This window comes from Monodon monoceros, unplaced genomic scaffold (genome assembly GCF_005190385.1).
Source record: "Monodon monoceros isolate NGI ecotype Baffin Bay Population unplaced genomic scaffold, NGI_Narwhal_1 Super_Scaffold_7, whole genome shotgun sequence".
Lineage (NCBI taxonomy): Eukaryota > Metazoa > Chordata > Mammalia > Artiodactyla > Monodontidae > Monodon > Monodon monoceros.
This window is the reverse complement of record NW_021703784.1, coordinates 105265238-105282347: the sequence shown is the minus strand read 5'-3', so window position 1 is coordinate 105282347 and position 17110 is coordinate 105265238. Positions and strand designations below refer to the sequence as shown.

At 61.5% G+C, this 17110-nt stretch overlaps 1 protein-coding gene across 3 annotated transcripts in view; it reads right to left on the bottom strand.

Moving 5' to 3' along the window:
• Positions 1–619: 619 nt before the first annotated feature.
• CARS (cysteinyl-tRNA synthetase) overlaps positions 620–17110 on the bottom strand; it is a 44217-nt gene continuing 27726 nt past the window's right edge. The window contains exons 12-24 of one of the 3 annotated variants that reach the window (XM_029207930.1): positions 15904–16016; positions 15364–15492; positions 14973–15102; positions 14784–14887; positions 14306–14403; positions 13943–14132; positions 13379–13447; positions 11031–11112; positions 5232–5312; positions 4618–4685; positions 2073–2132; positions 1601–1684; positions 620–1017 (exon numbers count right to left, since the gene is read on the bottom strand). In XM_029207930.1, the coding sequence (XP_029063763.1) occupies positions 883–1017; positions 1601–1684; positions 2073–2132; positions 4618–4685; positions 5232–5312; positions 11031–11112; positions 13379–13447; positions 13943–14132; positions 14306–14403; positions 14784–14887; positions 14973–15102; positions 15364–15492; positions 15904–16016 (1343 nt within the window). In that variant the 3' untranslated portion in view covers positions 620–882. The remainder of the gene's footprint in view (positions 1018–1600; positions 1685–2072; positions 2133–4617; positions 4686–5231; positions 5313–11030; positions 11113–13378; positions 13448–13942; positions 14133–14305; positions 14404–14783; positions 14888–14972; positions 15103–15363; positions 15493–15903; positions 16017–17110) is intronic. The other 2 variants (XM_029207931.1, XM_029207932.1) reach the window with 2 other exon arrangements.

Sequence of the window (17110 nt, the reverse complement as noted above, 5' to 3'; positions counted from 1 at the left end):
TGCTCCTACGAGCGGGCCGCGGGGGTGAAGGGTGAGCGTGGCCACCACTGGACAGTGCCAACCCCGACCCCAGCCCCCTGCCCCGCCATCGCCGCGAGCGAGACCTGGATGGCGTCTCCCAGCCCCGAGGGCTCCATCGCCGGTTCTCGCGGATCTGACCTGGCCCCGCGCTTCTGCAGGTGGAGCCGGTCCCGGCTCGCTGCCACCCTGCTCCATCCAGGCCTGGAGCTCAGGTGGGGATTCTCAGCCCCGGGAGTAAGAATGCGAGAGCAGGCTGGTGAGGACACGCTCTCCTGGTGGGGACATCGCTGCCCTGTGCTGCTGAGATCCCCCCTCCTCCCATCTCATCGCCAGCCGTGCTGAGCCGGCCCGCCTGCCCGCGGAATCGCTGCAGAGACAGGGCGCCGAGCTGACCCAGCAGGACCCGGGCACCCGGCCGAGCAGCCTTTGTGTGAGGCGCCAGCGGGCTCTGCCAGCTTGAGCCTGTCTTTTTCCTACTCAAATGCCTCCTAATGCGCCTACACACCACAGATTAGCCGATAGCCATCTGGGGGGGGGGGGGGGGGGGGGGGGGGGGGGGGGGGACAGTCCTCGGCTGCAGCCGCTCAGTGGCCTGAGCTCCCGTGTTGTGACCTGCTGACCACGCAGCCCGGCCGGCCCCCTCGTGCGCTAACCGTGCAGGGTGACGGCAGACAGAGCCCGGCCTCGCGTTGGGAAGACTTTATTGCTGACGCTTCAGAGCCAGAGGTGGCCCAGCCCTCTCCGGACAGAACCCTTAACTTAGGCCCCGAGGAGCACTGTAGACGCGCCTGGAGCGGGCGGCAGAGCCCCCGGGGCGGGGAGCTGGTGCCCCCGGGGCGGTGTGGAGCCTCGGCCCCGCCTTCACGGGACGCTTCCATTCTGAACCAGCTGCAGGTATTCCTGGTGCAGCTTTTCTTGGGCCTCGAAGAGCTTCTTCAGCTTCTTGGCCTGCCCTTTGCTCAGCTCTTTGCCTTCCGTGTCGTGTGTAGGCAGACCCTGAAAGGCGAGAGCACGGGCGGTCACCGCCCACTGACCAGGCCAGTCCGCCTGCCCGGCATCCACTCCCCGCCACGCTCTGGACCCAGCGCACTGCTCCGAGGTGCCCGTGCTAGCCTCTGGGAAGCGACCATCCTGGGGTGCCCCCCTGCCTGAGGGGTGAGGGGCACCGTTCCCCACCAGGGTCGACATGGTTCTGATACGAGCAAATACGTACAAGACCAGTGAGGGAGGCCTGAGGGTCTCAAGGCCAAGCGGCCATAAGTAGCCACGCTGAAGAGCCCCTGGAGCAATGGGCACACCTGTGCCATGGCCCTTCTGGATTGTCTGTGGGGTGAGTCCCTGCAAATCCATCAACCGGCCCAGGCCACGACGCCCGGCACCAGAGCCGCTGGGCCGCGGTGAGGGAGGGGCGGCCCTGGGTACTGGGCTGCACGTGCTGGACCTGAAACAGCCCCACATAAGCCCGCCTTCCTGCAAACAGCACCCTGGACAGAGAATCTTCTCAGCCAAGTTTGAAAACCCCTGTCATCCCAATTTAATGGTCTAACAATGTTCTGAAAAGAAAGAAAGGATTTCTTACGTTTTCATCGAACTTGGAATACTTGTCGCTTTCTGACAAGAACATCTCGCTGGGCGGAACCTTCATCTTGGCCAGCCTTGCCGCCTGGAACACAGACATGGGGTCGCTGCTCCGAGCCCGCGTGGGGACCCACGCCCGTGACCCCGTGTCGGCTCCCACCCCAGCCCCCAGGTTCAGGGAGCGACGGCTGGGCAGAGGGAAGTGAAAGGAGGGAGCCAGGTGTTTTCTGCAGGAACAGGGGGACGGCTGTGCACACAGCACGACCGGATCAAGGCCACAGAAGCCGTCCTGGAGCTCGCGGCCACGTCTGTCCCTGCCCAGGGCTCCTGGCCTCCCTGGGGCACTGTGTGAGGGGCCACCGCTGGGGACGGAGGCAGAGGGGGCGCCCGGCTGGGCCCCAAGGAGGCACAGGGGGTAGGGCATGGGGTCAAAGTGCGTTTCCGCCAGGAGCCCGCCCCCGAGCAGACGTTACTTCCTGCTCTTGTCTCTTCCTGGCGGCCTCCTCTTTCTTTCTTCTCTTTTCTTCTTCAGCCTGGGGGACAGCAAACGCCCCGTGAGCTGGAGCTGCCCAGGCCCCTCTTGGGTGGGAGAGGGACAGGACAAGCTCCCTGCCGTCCCCCCGCCCATTCCTGTGAGCTGGGCTCTGACCCAGCCCTGCTCTCGACGCGGGGCGGTGACTGGACACCATGCGTGAGGTCACCTGCAGCACAACCAACATGAAGAAAGGACCAGACCTGCCCGGCAGCAGGGGGGGCTGCAGTCGGGTGCGGGACCAGGGACAGCACGGCGAGGGCCAACCCTGAGGGGCCCGGGCACCTGGGGAGGGCGGGAGGGGGGCTGGCTGGAGGAGACGGGTGGGAGCCAGAGCCCACTTCCCACCAGGCAGGCAGCGTCCGGGCAGGAGGCAGGGAGGGAGGGAGGGCCTGGGGGCTGGGCTGGGTGCCCGTGAGGAGGGGCCCGAGGCTGCCTCGGGAGGTTTGGGCTCGGGCCACCATGTGGACAGCGTGTGCCCCGGACAGGAAGGAGGAACGGGTTTGGGGAATGAAGGTCACGCGTTCCCTCTTGGATGTCTTGGGTTTCGGGTGCTTCCTGGCCAAGCGGAGCCCTCAGGCAGGCGGCTGGACACAGGAGTCTGGGCCAGAGAGAACTCGGCGGTCACAGGTACACAGGTGGCAGAGGGGCCCTGGGACGGGGTGAGGTCACCTGGGTGGGGGGACGCCAGAGAGGCGGGAAATGCAGGCAGTGCAGTGCGGGAAGCAAAGGGAGGGTCCCAGAGAGCAGGGGTCAAGGGCAGGGCCACCCCAGGATGCGCCTTGTCACCGGAGAACCTGAGCAGAGCAGGAGGGGCTGAGGGTGGACGGAGGAAGAGGGACCCGGCACAGAGCTTGGGAGGTGGGAAGACGGGTGCTGAGAGCTTTTGCTTTTCCACTTAGAGACCGGAGGTGCTTATCCCGCTGGGGGAGCAGAAGACAGCCTACGAGGCCGTGGTCCCGGGCGCCTCCACACACGGGGGTTGGGGTGGGATTCCCTCGGCTGGAAAGTCGAGCTACCAGAGGGAAGGTGTATGGCAAATCCCTCCCGCAAAGGCCTTACGGCCAGTGAAGACATGGGCAGGGGTGCCTGATCCAAGTTCACTGCCCTGTCTTTACGCCCCGGGCCGCCTGGGGGGAGAGCGGGAGTGAGCCCCACGTCACCTCCGGGGAAGGGCCAGGGCGGCCCACACGCTGCGGTGTCCAAGGATGGGGAGAACCCGACCCAGGGGACGTGACGCCAGCGGGGGTGACCGAACGGGATGGAAAGGGGGGGAGGGGCCAAGAAGGGCCTGGACTGGGGTCAAAGCCCAGCTCCCGGAACCTTGCACCAGCCTGACTCCAGCCAGATCTTCCCCGGCACCCGGGCTCCTTAATTCTCATGCTCGGCCCCTCCTGGCGTCCACACCAGCGTCCCTGGCGCCCAGCGCAGCCCCGGGCCAGCCTCGCCGCTCTGCTCCCTGACCACCCACCCACCCGTCAGTTCTCCTTGTGGACACCTGTCGAGGCCCCTTCCCACCCAGCCTCCCAAACTCCTCTCCCCGGGGTTTCTTCTTAAGGCCTCTCGGGCCCTGCACCCAGCGAGCTGTGCCCAGCAGATCTGACAGGCACTGCGTCTGTTCCTGCCTCTCTCTTTCTATGGGACGTTGAGGTCCCCGAGAGCAGGGACTGTCCCACTTCATGGAGTCCCTGGCTCAGCCCTGCTCACGGAGGTGTAGTAACATCTGAGGCGTGAGAAGGACGGTGCTGGGGGCGGGAGTGGGTGGAGGTGTGACTGTGACACATTCAACCCCAGAGACAGGAAGACACCACTTCAGGTGAGAGCGAGGTATGACCACACCTGTCAGCTTCGCGGTTTCCCAGAGGTGACAAGTCTTCCCTTGTACCCCGGGTCCTTCATCAGAAGCTGGATCTCGTTGTTGTTGTTGTTAGAAAATCGCCCAGTAGTTAACCTATCTCGTCCTTCCTTCTGACGTTTATAAACGTTGGCACTTTTTACTAAGAGTACAAATGCCAACTCCTAAAGGTGAAGTATATAAACTCCAGTGATATTTACATTTTCAATAAACACCCAGCTCAGGGAGTTCCCTGGTGGCACAGTGGTTGAGAATCCGCCTGCCAGTGCAGGGGACACGGGTTCGAGCCCTGGTCCGGGAAGATCCCACATGCCGCGGAGCAACTAAGCCCGTGCGCCACAGCTACTGAGCCTGCGCTCTAGAGCCCTCGAGCCACAACTACTGAGCCCTCGTGGTACGACTGCTGAGCCTGCACGCCTAGAGCCCGTGCTCCGCAACAAGAGAAGCCACTGCAATGAGAAGCCCGCGCACCGCAACGAAGAGCAGCCCCCGCTTGCTGCAACTAGAGAAAAGCCCGCGCGCAGCAATGAAGACCAAATGCAGCCAATAAAAAAAAAAAAAAAAGTAGTAATAAGAACAACTTAAAACAAAAAACAAAACACCCAGCTCAGGTCACTGCGGTTTTACTCACCCTTTTCTTCTCTTCTCTCTCTCTCAGTAAGGTATCTCTGTCCACCAACTTGACCACAGTGGGCAGTCCTGAAAGGCCAACAGCCGTGAAACGAGGCCAAGCCCAGCGCGGCCCACACCACTCCCGCCCACAGGGCCCCCGAGAGAAGCCGGGGCCTCCTTCCTGCTCGCACAGGTCAAATGTTAATTGTGCTGCGGGGAGGCCTTGCTGCTCAAGACCAAGCACCCAGGAGTCATAAAATAAGACATTCATCTGAGTGTTTAAAATCCAATAATTTTCCATGCAGCCCAAACTCCCACCAAGTCGAAACACAAGCTGTGAAACTTGCTGACAATCCACATGACACAGGCTGCCTCCCAAGTGACAGGCCATGAGAAAAGGCGGCCAGTGGCCCCGCAAAAACAGGGCCGCCGGGCAGTCAGGCCGCAGGAGAGGAGGTGCTGGCAGTGATGCCCAAGAAGGTACAACTACAGGTCCCCCAGGACCACGCATCACGGGGGGTTCACCACGTAAAAGGCGAAGCGTCCTCGGACCCGTCCCGGAGTTCTTCCTCTCAAAAGCAATCTCCACCCTGTGTCCCTCCCCTGACCCGGTGTCACGCCCAGAGGACCCACCTTCATGGTCTTCAAACCGCACCCCCAGCTCAGGCAGGATGTCGTCCCGCAAGGCATCGCTGAGCTGCAGGACCTCGGGGACTGTGGACAGAGGAAGCAGTTCGGTCCACTGGGCCTGGAAACGCCCGGGCCCCAAGGAAGAGCCACCCCTCTGTGCCTCTGGAGGGACCGGGCTATTCCACTGGCCACAGACGCAGGAGAAGCCGAGACACAGACGTCGCGGCCACTGGTGAGCCCAGAGCAGCCCCTGGACCCGTGGCCTGTGCACCGGCTCAGGGCGCTGCTCAGAGGCGGGCACTGACCGCAGAGGCGCACGGACTGGGGAGAGCCCTGCGGGCGGCAGGCCCGGGGGCACTAGGATTCTGCTGCCTGGGAATGAGCTCCCCGGTCACTCGGGAAGGCGCCTGGGAGCGCCGCGCCCCCGCGGCCCTGGCAAGGCGATCCTGAGAGAGGCGGCCGCGTCCCACCGTCCAGGGCCCCAGCCCAGCAAGGGATCAGAAGGGGCCAAAGGCCTGGGGGTGGGACCCACGCCCCACCTCAGCGACACTCTGCCTTGGGCACTGGCGCTCCTGGCCAGCCTCGCCCCAGCCGAGGGAAGTGGCCACCCAGAGCTGGGCTTGAACGGGCAGCGGCCCGGGGAGCCTGGCCGGCCCACTGGCTTTGAAGCGCCTCTTCCAGGAGAGACGGCACACACGAAGCAGCCAGAGTGGGCAGAGCTGAGCAGACGGCTGGCGTGGCCCCTGGGCCTGACGGGACGGGCCCTGCAAGTCTGGACAGTGTTAACCTCTGCGGCACCTGGTTAGGGCCGGTGAAGGCCCAGGAGCTCGGGGGGTCCTGGGAGAGTCCTGTAACGGCCATCACGGACGGCGCCCAGGGTGTCTGATGCCCAGCCAGACCAGGGAGGGGCCAGCCCGTTTGTACTGAGCCCATATGGGCTCAACCCCAACTAAACACGATCGTGCAGACGTCAGGAGAGGCTCACCTGGACATTCCAGCTCTGAGACCCTGACCTCAGGGTTGAAGCAGATTCAGCTTTGGGCTAAGAACTGGGCCAGTGGGAACTCCTGCTGGTGCCAGGAAAGCAGACCCCTCCCGCCCTGCGCTGTCCCTCCCCGCAGCACTGACCACGGCCCACGTGGTCACTCACTCACCCGTCCTGTCTCCACTGCGTCCCCAGAACCCAGGGTGCTCCCGCAGCACTGTGCCGGTGCCCCACAAGTCCACTCACGGGTGAATGAATGAATGGACGATGCCCCACACATCTCAGGGGATGCCCGAGCCCCGGCCACACGTGCAGCGTGACGCACAGTCTCCCGCTTCCCAACGCCAGTCAAGGAAAAGCCCCGTTCCAGCCCCGCAACAGGGCTGGTGGGACGAGGCCCTTTGTATCTGGTCCCTCCCCTCATTCTGCCCCTCGGGGCCCCTTGCTCAGACGGGTCCCCCCAGAGCCCTGAGGAGACCCCAGGGCACCGGCCCAGGCAAGTGCCCAACGGATGCTTGCTCACCGTAACGGGAAGGGAAGCAGGCTGGCCCTGCCATCATTGCCACCAACTCCCCTCCACACCCTCAGGCCCAACCCCGCCTCCCCGCCATACCCCCAGGGGACGGACACCCCTCCCTGGGGCCCCTCAGGCGCCATCCTCTAGATGGCCTCCACAAGGCTGAGAGCGCGACCCTCACCTCCATCTGAGACCTGCTCTGGTCCACAGAGCTCAAACTTGCCCCCGGGATTTCCTTCCAAACCTTTTTCTCACTTTAGGAGCCGGCTTTCTCTTCCACCCTCTCCCGACTTACATTTCTGAAGAGGGTCTAGTGCCCACAATAAAGAAAGAGCTCCTACAGCTCAATAAGGCAAATGACCCAAATAAAAATGAGCAAAGGGGGACCTCCCTGATGGTGCAGTGGTTAGGAATCCGCCTGCCAATGCAGGGGACACGGGTTCGAGCCGTGGTCTGGGAAGATCCCACATGACGCAGAGCAACTAAGTCCGCGTGCCACAGCTACTGAAGCCCACACACCTAGAGCCCGTGCTCCGCAGCAGGAGAAGCCACCGCAATAAGCCCGCGCACCACAACGAAGAGCAGCCCCCGCTCACCGCAACTAGAGAAAGCCTGCGCGCAGCAACAAATAACCAAAAAACGCAGCCAAAAATAAATAAATAAAAATAAATAGATTTATTTTAAAAAATTATTAAAAAAAAAACAAAAAAAAAACGAGCAAAGGGCCTGAATAGACAACTCTCCAAAGGAGAGGTTCAGACGGCCAAGCAGCTCGTTGTCACTACTCGTCAGGGAAAATGCAAATCAAAGCCGCAATGAGATTCCCCTTCGCACCCACCAGGACGGCTATTAACAATAATAAACAGAAAATAAAACGGGCTGACAAGGATGTGGAGAAATCGGAACCCTCGCGCGCACCGCTGGTGGAAACACATAATGGTTCAGCCACCATGCAAAACACTCTGGTGGGTCTTGAAACAGTTAAACACAGAATTGCCGTATGATCCCACAATTCCTCTCCTAAGTTGTGTACCCGAAACAACTAAACAGGGGCCCAATCTGATGGTTACACATGCGTGTTCACAGCAGCCCTGTTCACCAAAGGTGCAAACAGTCCAAACACCCATCAACGGCTGAATGGATAAATGGAAGCGGTATATACGTACCTGGTGATTATTCTGCCCTAAAAAAAATGAAGCACCGCCACATGCTACAGTGTGGACAACCCCGAAAACATTCTGCTGAGAAGCCAGAGAAAAGAGGTCACACACTGTGTGACTCCATTTATGTGAAATGCCCAGAACAGGTCAATCCAGAGACAGAACACAGGTTGGTGGCTGCCAGGGGCTGGGGCAGGGGGCGTGACCCTGGAGGGTGGAAACATGCTGGGACCCGAAGGAGACGGTGGCCGCACAACGCTGGGAAGGCACTCAGCGCCACTGAATGGTTCACTTTAAAACGGCCAGGCTTACGTTACGCGAGTTCCACTTCAGTAAGTTATTTTTGTTTAAAGGGAAAACCCCAGTTGGATATTTTCGAGGAATTCAATAAACCAACTCTTAAACATATGGTACAAAGGTCTCAGAACAGCTAATGCAACCTTAAAAGAAGAGCACAGACGGGGAGCTTGCCTCCAGGGTGGGGTGGGGGGAGAAGCCCGTACATGGAGACAGAAGATGCTGCCCCCCCGCCCCGCCCACCTGCCATACCAGCAGGGTGAAGCCAAGGCTTTTGGGGTCTTCCCGACGCTGTGCAGATCAGGGTCTGAAGTTGAGGCTACTGAAGCTGGGGCTGGGATGGAACCTCATGCAAGGCCCAGACAGGAGTGGAGGCTGCCCCGTGGAGAAGAGGCACTGGGACAGCAGTGGGGATGGGCGGATCTGTGTGGACCGGCTCCCAGTGGTGGGTGCACAGAGATGGGGCGGCCGGTGGCTGGCAGGGTCCCTTCTGGAAGGAAGCAGCTGCACCACCACGACGGAGCCCAGCAAAGGAAAACAGGTTTCCCTGGACGTGGGCCAAGGCAGAGACCTTCCCAGGGCACCTGGCAAAGCGTGCTAGCCCCGGGGACCTCACAGCCCTGCAGATGCCAAGGGGCTCTGACTCCAGGCTCTAGAAGGGAAGGAGCGTGTCTCTGTGTGGCCATCTGCTGGACGCCCCTGCCAGCACCTCCCCGTACCCTGCAACTGCGGTCCGCACCCTTCCCCGTGTGTACTGTCCACAGAGCCACAAGGCTCAGGGCGGGGCAGCCTGCATCCATCAGGGCTGGTTACTGTGGGGCGGGGCTGTGACACGGGAGTGGAAAACAGATGGGCAGTGAGCAGGGAGACCTTGTCGGGCGCAGGCTTGGAGATGCTACAAAAGGAGACGGGATCCATCCACAGATGAACAGATGAGCAAAATATGGTCCATCCACACAATGGAATGTTACTCAGCCTTAAAAAGCAAGGGAGAGGCTTCCCTGGAAGGGCACAGTGGTTAAGAATCCGCCTGCCAATGCAGGGGACACAGGTTCGAGCCCTGGTCCGGGAAGATCCCACATGCCGCAGAGCAACTAAGCCCGCGTGCCACAACTACTGAGCCTGCACTCTAGAGCCCGTGAGCCACAACTACCGAGCCCGCGTGCAACAACTACCGAAGCCCATGTGCCTAGAGCCCGTGCTCCGCAACAAGAGAAGCCACCGCAATGAGAAGCCTGCACACCGCAACGAAGAGTAGCCCGCGCTCGCCTCAACTAGAGAAAAGCCCGCGTGCAGCAACCAAGACCCGGGGCAGCGAAAAATAAATAAATAAATTTAAAAAAAAAAAAAAAAAAAAGGAAGGGAATCCTGACCCAAGCTACAACGTGGATGAACCTTGAGGACATTACGCTCAGTGAAATAAGCGAGACGTAGAAGGACAAATGCTGTCTGATTCCACTCACATGAGGTCCCTGGAGGAGTCACACCCACAGAGACAGAAAGTAGACGGTGGGGATGAGGGGTTGGGGGAGGGGAGGGGAGTGTTTAACGGGGACAGTTTTTTGGGAAGATGGAAAGTTCTAGAGATGGATGGGGGTGATGGTTCAAAACAATGTGAACTACTTAAGGCCACTGAACTTTACACACTTTACAATGGTTGAGGTGGTAACTCCTACATTGTGTATATTTAACCACAATAAAAAAACAACGACAGCTAATGGCTACCATCTCTCCAGTGGCAGAGAGGCTCCTGACGCCCTGCCGGTCTCCCATTCTGACCGTGTGCCCGTCCCGGCCCTTCTAACTTCTTCCCAATTTCCCAAGCCTCTCCTGGTCACACACCCACACTCCACATCCCTGCTGGCCAGGCCTGAGCTCTCTGGCCAAATGGACTGTGGGCACTAAAGGAGAAACTGCTTCTTTCTTCTCTGTCGGTAGAGCCCCCCTGCTCTGCTGGCCCTGGGACAGGCCCCGGCCAGCTCCCGCCCCACCCCGGGGCCTGCCCACTCCCCACTGAGGCACAGCTCCCCTGGAGGCTCCCTGACCGCCTTGGCCTCTGCCGGCTCCACCCTTGGGAGGCCCCACCCGGATGAGCTCCAGGTGTGACTTCTCATCACACAGGGGACTGGGGGGGGGGCACAGCACACCAGGCGACGACAGTGGGGGTCTGCCCCGACCCCCATGTGACCCCAGGCAAGGCCTCTACCTTCCAGGGGCTTCGCTGCCCACCTCTGTCGAATCACAAACATTAAAGAAGCAACGTGAGGACAGCAGCTGGACCAGGCCCGGAACCTTGCAAGGTCAGTTTTAGCCGTGGTGGTCATTTGTGAGTCCAGACCACCACAGTAAGAAGCAGACTGCCTGCCTGAGGCCACTCACCACCCGCTTAACAACTGCTCAAAACTGGCCCCGAAGACAACACGTTTGATCCCAGCTCATCCCAAGTCCCCAGGGCCGCTGGCGAGGCCCCGAGCAGAACCTAGAACTGTCCCCAGCAGAGGCTGTGCAGTCACCACAGAGCCTCTGCAGGGCAGGGACAAGGACACCTCCAGTCCTCACCCTGCGGACGCCCCAGGGAGCAGAACTGAGTCACCACAAACAAAAGAGGTGAGGAAACGCTGGCCCCTCACAGTGTCCCCAGGCTCTGCTCGGCTGCCCTGACCGTAGGGGCACTTGGCGTCTAGACGTCTGTGTGGCTACCAGGACTTGACTGGGGTGGGGGGTGTCCCTGGATCTAGTGATCAGAGGCCAGGGATGCTGCTCATCACCTACAACACCCAGGATAACGTGCAGCAGAGGACCGGCCAGGCGTGCCCAGGCCACGGAGCGCGTGACGGCCTCACCTCTGTGCTCACGGGCGACCCTTCGCACTCCTTCCCGGAACTCCGACAACACCTGCAGGTACGGCATGACTGTGGGCTCGAGCTGCGGAAAGAACATTTTGGGTCACCGAGAGACCAGCCACCCTCGTGTTTATGAAGGACAGAGCCTAGTACACGTGCCGCAGGGCAGGGCTGCCAAGGGACGTGTGGCTGGCGGACGCCCCGTTGTGACCCGCGTCCAGGGTGCGCGTGCCCATCCCCGACGGTCGGCTCATGGACACGGGGGCGTCCCGCGTGGCGGCGCGGACAGCACGGTAAGAGGGTCCCCTTCCCCCCAGCGAACTGAGTCCTGTGGGCGGCCCCGCCCAGTGGCTCACAGGAGCTCCTTTGTCTCAGGCAGACACGGCTGTTAAAAGCCTGTCCCTAAGGTGACACTGGGCGTTCCCAGGAGGGATGGTTTTCTGAGGCTGAGGCCGTTCCTCCTGGGCTGGGGCCTCCCTTCCACTGGGGCCGGCACCACAGAGCCCGGCTGTGCTTGGGTCCGACCTGAGGCCACACACACGCCTGTGTACCATCAACTGTCTGCTGTCCACACGCACCCTCACGTCTGCGCAACACTGAACCACCCGCGGTGACTCAGAGGTGGCCATGGGACGCAAAGCCCACTGGAAAAGCAAAACCCAAGAGGGCGAATCCAAACCAGAGAAATAACAATTTCATGGAAAACCTTTTTTGTTACATCTACCGTATTTTTCCACTAGACTCCGTGCCTCCGTGCAGCTCAGCGACCAAAATCCCGACGATTAAATGCAAAGGCTGGTGAGGCCGTCAAGCCCTCAGCACGGCCTAAGCCACTTCAGGCCCAATCTTGCGCGTGGGCTGAGGACACGCCTACCCGCCCGCACACGCACACGGCCGCAGGGGAGCCTCGCTGCGGGGAGCTGGCCAGCGTGCCTGAGGTCAGCCTGGAGGAGGGTCTCAGGCCGGCACCCCCAGCGGCCCAGCTGACTACACTACCCCAGCACACGCTGTAGATCGCTCAGTACTAGGTGGTTCAAGACCCGCTCCTAAAACCATGCAGGTCTGGAAGTAAAGCCGTGAACTCTGAAAGGCGTGACTTCGGGCCTGTCCTTCGGCCCAGCCGGCACCCACCACGCTTCTCAGGGCTGCTTATTCCAGGCAGCTGTTTTCAAAGGGCGGGTGGAGGAGGCTTGGGGGCCAGAAACACCAGGCATCCGATGCTGGACGCATTTTTTTATTTTTTATTTTTGTGGTATGTGGGCCTCTCACCGCCGCAGAGGCTCAGCGGCCATGGCTCACAGGCCCAGCCGCTCCACGGCACGTGGGATCCTCCTGGACCGGGGCACGAACCCACGCCCCCTGCATCGGCAGGCAGACTCTCAACCACTGCACCACCAGGGAAGCCCTGGACACATTTTTTTAAAGCTCAAAGGCAGACTTCCTTCCAAGGTGTTTCTAGTGTGTGTTTCTCCTTAAAGAAAATACACGTCTAGTATTGCTTACACGAGAAAACAAAGCAACCGCGTGGGTTTCCTTCCTAAAAAGCACCAAGTACCACAGCAACAGCCACTTCCAAGGCTGACAAGGGGCCCGGGGACAGGGCCTGGCATTCTGTTTCCTGGGGTGAAAGTCAGCTCCTGGGAAAACACCCCTAAACTCCGTCCGCAGGAGAGAGTGCCTCACGCCGTCCCTCACTGGGTAACAGGACTTTTAAAAGGTTTTGCCTTTTTACTTTGGACTTGACCCGTTACGTGTAAGCATTTACATGTGCCTTCTAACCAAATACGTAAAGAGCGTTCCCGACCAGGGGAGGAGGGCGAGCGCGTCTCAGATGAACCTGAGTGTGTGCCTGTCCTACGTGATGTTCCTCCCGCAGCAGAAACCGTGTGTCTGCCCGGATGCCAAGTTCGAAGGAGACACCAACGACCACTGGTGAGTTTCCTCACTTGCACGGACCCACTGGACAGACGGTTTCACATGTTGTCTGCCTACAGGTGCACGCATGCCGGGAAACGCGGGCGCGGGACTCCTGACGCCCTCTGGCCGTAGTGATGCCCATGGCCGTGGTGATGCCCCGCGGCCATGGCTCAGATGCTTGGGGGCTGAGGACCGGCCCGTGCAGCCTGGTCCCCTGGGACCGAGCTCACAAAGACACAGCTGGTGGTGAGGACGGGGGCGGACTGTGCCCAACTCCCCAGCCAGGCCGAGACTCGGCCACGTGGGGCTCAGGCTGGAGGGCCCAGGGCAGGCTGGGACCTACTGCTGGTCTCAGACGCCCCAGGAGGGAACACCAAATTGGCGGGGCGGCCGGCAGGGAGCTTCTCTGGGCCCAGGTGTGCTTTACTCACATTGAGGCTGGTTCCAGGTCCTCCGACGGGGAAACCCAGGGAGCTTTCCTCTTCTATGGCCCCGAAGATCTAGGGAAGAAAGAGGCATGCAGGACAGGAGGTCCTGAGAGGTGGCAGGCGGGGACCGGTCCTCGAAACACGCCGCTGCGCCCGGGAGGGGCGGGCCGAAGTGCCGACGGCCTTGCCGGGTGGGGAGAGACGGAAACCTAGGCCTTGGTGCCCCCGCACCTGACCCAGGACGAGGTCTGGCTCCCGCTGCCCTTCCGGCCCCTTCCCAGCCTGAGCCGCTGGACCAAGGAGCCCCCTGCAGAGGACCCGGGACTTGTCAGCACGAGGTGGGCGTGGTGAACAACATGTTAGGGCCACTTGTGGGAGAAAGCCCTTGTGCTTTTCAAACCTCCAGACAGGAGGGGAAAAGCAGAGGCAAAGAGGCGAAATTGCTCGGAGCGAGGACAGGGGCGGGGGGCTTGCTGTCTCGGGCACAGGAGTGGCAGGACCCGAGAACAGAGCGGCGTGGCTCCCGTGACCCGCGGGCCCACACTGGCACCGTCGCAGGGGGCTCACCTTCAGCATGTGCGTGAGGTACCGGGCGATGCTCTCCAGCAGGGCACGGTTGGGCCTCCTCCTCGCGGCCTTCCGTGCTGCCATGTAGTGGTTGCACTGGCCGACCAGAGCCCGCATCTCCTCCATGACGGTGCGCGTGTCGACGTTATCACAGAGCGCCTCATGAACCGCGGCCTTCTTGTCGCAAAAGCTGAACGGGAAGCGGAAGAGGAAGGCGGGGGGCGTCAGATAGACGACCTTCCCGGGGCGGCCCGTTCTGAGCGTGGCTCTGCATGAGTGGGAGGGACGGCGCCACCAGCCTCCCCACTGGCGGGCGTGCTGCGGGGACCGCCCGTGGGCCCCAGAGAGAAGGCGCCGCCTCACCTCTTGTTCAGCTCTGTTTCCTTGTCTTCCCACTTCTCAAACTGACCGGCTACCTCAACGGGGGCTCGGAGGAGGTCTTTCACGTTTAAGAAAAACTCCTAAAATATGAAAATTCCTTTTAAGAGCATTCAGACCTTTCCATCCCAGAGAAACCTGGGAAAGAGCCGTCCTACTGACGTGCCTCCACTGCAGGTGCGGTCTGAACGTCACACAGGTGTAGGAAGTGAAGGGAAAGGTTTTCCTTTGAGACAAGTGGGTCCGGTTTCAGCCTTGGGGGCCCCTGAGGTGCAGCCAGCGGGTGGGGCTGAATGAGAGGCGCCACATGTGACACGAGGTGCCTTGGGAAGGTGGTGCGGAGCTGGCCTCCCCCCAGAGCTTAGTGGCCTCGGCCGCGCCCCGTTCCCTCTGGGGGACGTGGGGAGCAGGCACCGCCTCCCCCCGTGCTGGCCCAGAGCTGCCTCGGGGAGGCGGGACGCACGTTCAGGAGCTTCTCGAGCCGCAGCGCCGCCTCCATGCTGTCGGCCGAGTAATCCAGCGCGTCCTTCCACGAGTGCGTGAGGAAGGCCAGGCGCAGCTGCCGGGCTGCGGAGAGAGGCGCGGGGCTCCTTACCTCCCGAGCAGCTCCGAGCCCGTGCCTCCGACAACAGAAGCGTCCAGGCCTCTTTACCTGAGTGCTTCTTCAGTGCGTCTTTAATGGTGATGAAGTTCTTGAGCGACTTGGACATCTTGCAGCCGGCGATGGTCAGGTGGCCCGTGTGCAGGAAGTACCTGACCCAGCAGTCGTTTTCAAAGTAGGCCTGAGTGGACAGGGCGGGCGCGGGGGTCAGGGGCGCCGCTGCGGGCCAGACAGAGGGTGCCGGCCGCTTTCTGGGCGCCCTGACGTGCAGAAGGAGTGCCGCCTGGCGTGAATCCGGGCCTGCGCTGCCAAGGGCCAGGCTGCTCACACGCGAGCCGGACTAAGTAATGCGGTTCAGAGCCCCTGGCGTGGAGGCCAGGCTCTGCTGGGGAGCACCTCGCCACCCCCCGTGTGTGCCCAGGACGGCGACCTCGGCCCCTACCTCCGACTGCGCCAGCTCGTTGTCATGGTGGGGGAAGCGGAGGTCGAAGCCCCCTCCGTGAAGGTCCATTGAGGCTCCGAGGAGGGTGCCTGCCATGGCCGAGCACTCGATGTGCCACCCTGGACGCCCCTAGGGACCCAAACGTGGTGAGCGCCGTGACCGCCCCGTGACGGGCCGGGACTCGCTCCCCCGTCCACGACCCTCAGAACCCCTGAGCTCTATGGGAACGAGGGTCAAGTCCCGCACACGAAAAGACGAATAGGGCCCCAGGCTATAAAGGTCACAACAAGCTTCGCGAAGGCCAAGGAATCCCCCTCTCCCGACACCTCTTCCCGCAGCTCTGGGCCACCAGGACTGTTGTCACAGGGGATGTCGGAGGGCGGATCCGTCCCCTAGTACCCCGGGTCAGAGGCTGTTGGGACAGAGGGGCCTCCGAGGCGGTCCAGTGCCACCACCCCAGCCATGCAGCGGAAGACGCAAGTCCCAGGAAGGCAGGGAGGTGACGGCCCCAGGCCCGGGCGCCCCATCCCGGGTGCTCACCTTTCCCCAGGGGCACGGCCAGGATGGCTCCCCGGGCTTGGAGGCCTTCCAGAGGGCGAAGTCGCTGGGGGACCGCTTCTCACTCAGGCGTTCGGCCGAGATGCTCAGGTCGCCTGCGGACACAGGGGAGGCGGGTACTCGGTGGATGGAATTGTCTCGGTCCAGGGACGATTCAGGTATTTGTTTGTTAACTTGGTCAAGCACTCCTTCAAGTTGACTGTGACCAGATTTTGGAGTTGCCCAGGGTCTAGATACGAAGCCCTAACCGCAAGCTCAGAAGCCACGGCCTCACAAGCCGGCGTCCAAGGGCGACGACCCCTGGACCTGGACCCGCACCCCCTGCCTCCACTGCCGCCCCACCTCGGCCCCTCGTCTAGGACAATGACAGTGCCTGGCCCAGAGTGTGAGGCGCTGTTCTCATGGGCCTGCCTCGGGGACCCGGGCTCGTGTAGGCGGGATCTTGTACTAAGACCCGGCGGGCCTCTTGGCTGTGGTTCTGGGGGGCGTAAGGGCAACCAGGCTGCTGTGTGTGGCGCCCCCAGCCTGAAGGTGGCAAATCAGGACACTCACTGGGCCTCCCGTGTCCATACAGGGCAGCTGCGGGAAGGAGGCTATGGACCAGTCTAACCCCAAGAGCGAACGGGAGCACTGCTCCCTGGGCCAAGTTCCGTTTCCTTGGAAGACCCTCCCCCTCTCCCTCCCCACACTCGCTGAACGCAGATGAAGCCAGCCAGAAAGGGAACCCACAGCCCCACGGGAGACGTCCCCAGACCATGTGCTGGGGCCACCGACACATCGGCCTCCTGAAAATGAACACCCACAGGTCAGCCCAGCCTGCAGGCGGAGCATCCCCGAGTGGGGAGGCAGTGGGGGCTGCTTGCTGGGTGATGGGGCCTCTGCCCGGCACTCAGGCCCTAGAAGGCCTCACCAAGGCACCTGCTGGAAAACTCCAGAACAGGAATGAATCTCATTCTCCCGTCCAGGCTGCAAACGCAGGATGACTGGAAAAAGGCCACTTTGAGAGGGACACAGTGCAGACGGAGGCACCGCTGAACACAAAGACTGGGACGGTGAAACAGGCACTAAACGCAGAATACTTGGAAAACACGACCAAGAACCAGGAAAAGGTGCCACAGTTGGAAACGCAGAGGTAACTGCTGTTAACATGTTGTTGGAAACGCAGGGGTAACTGCTATTAACATGTTGT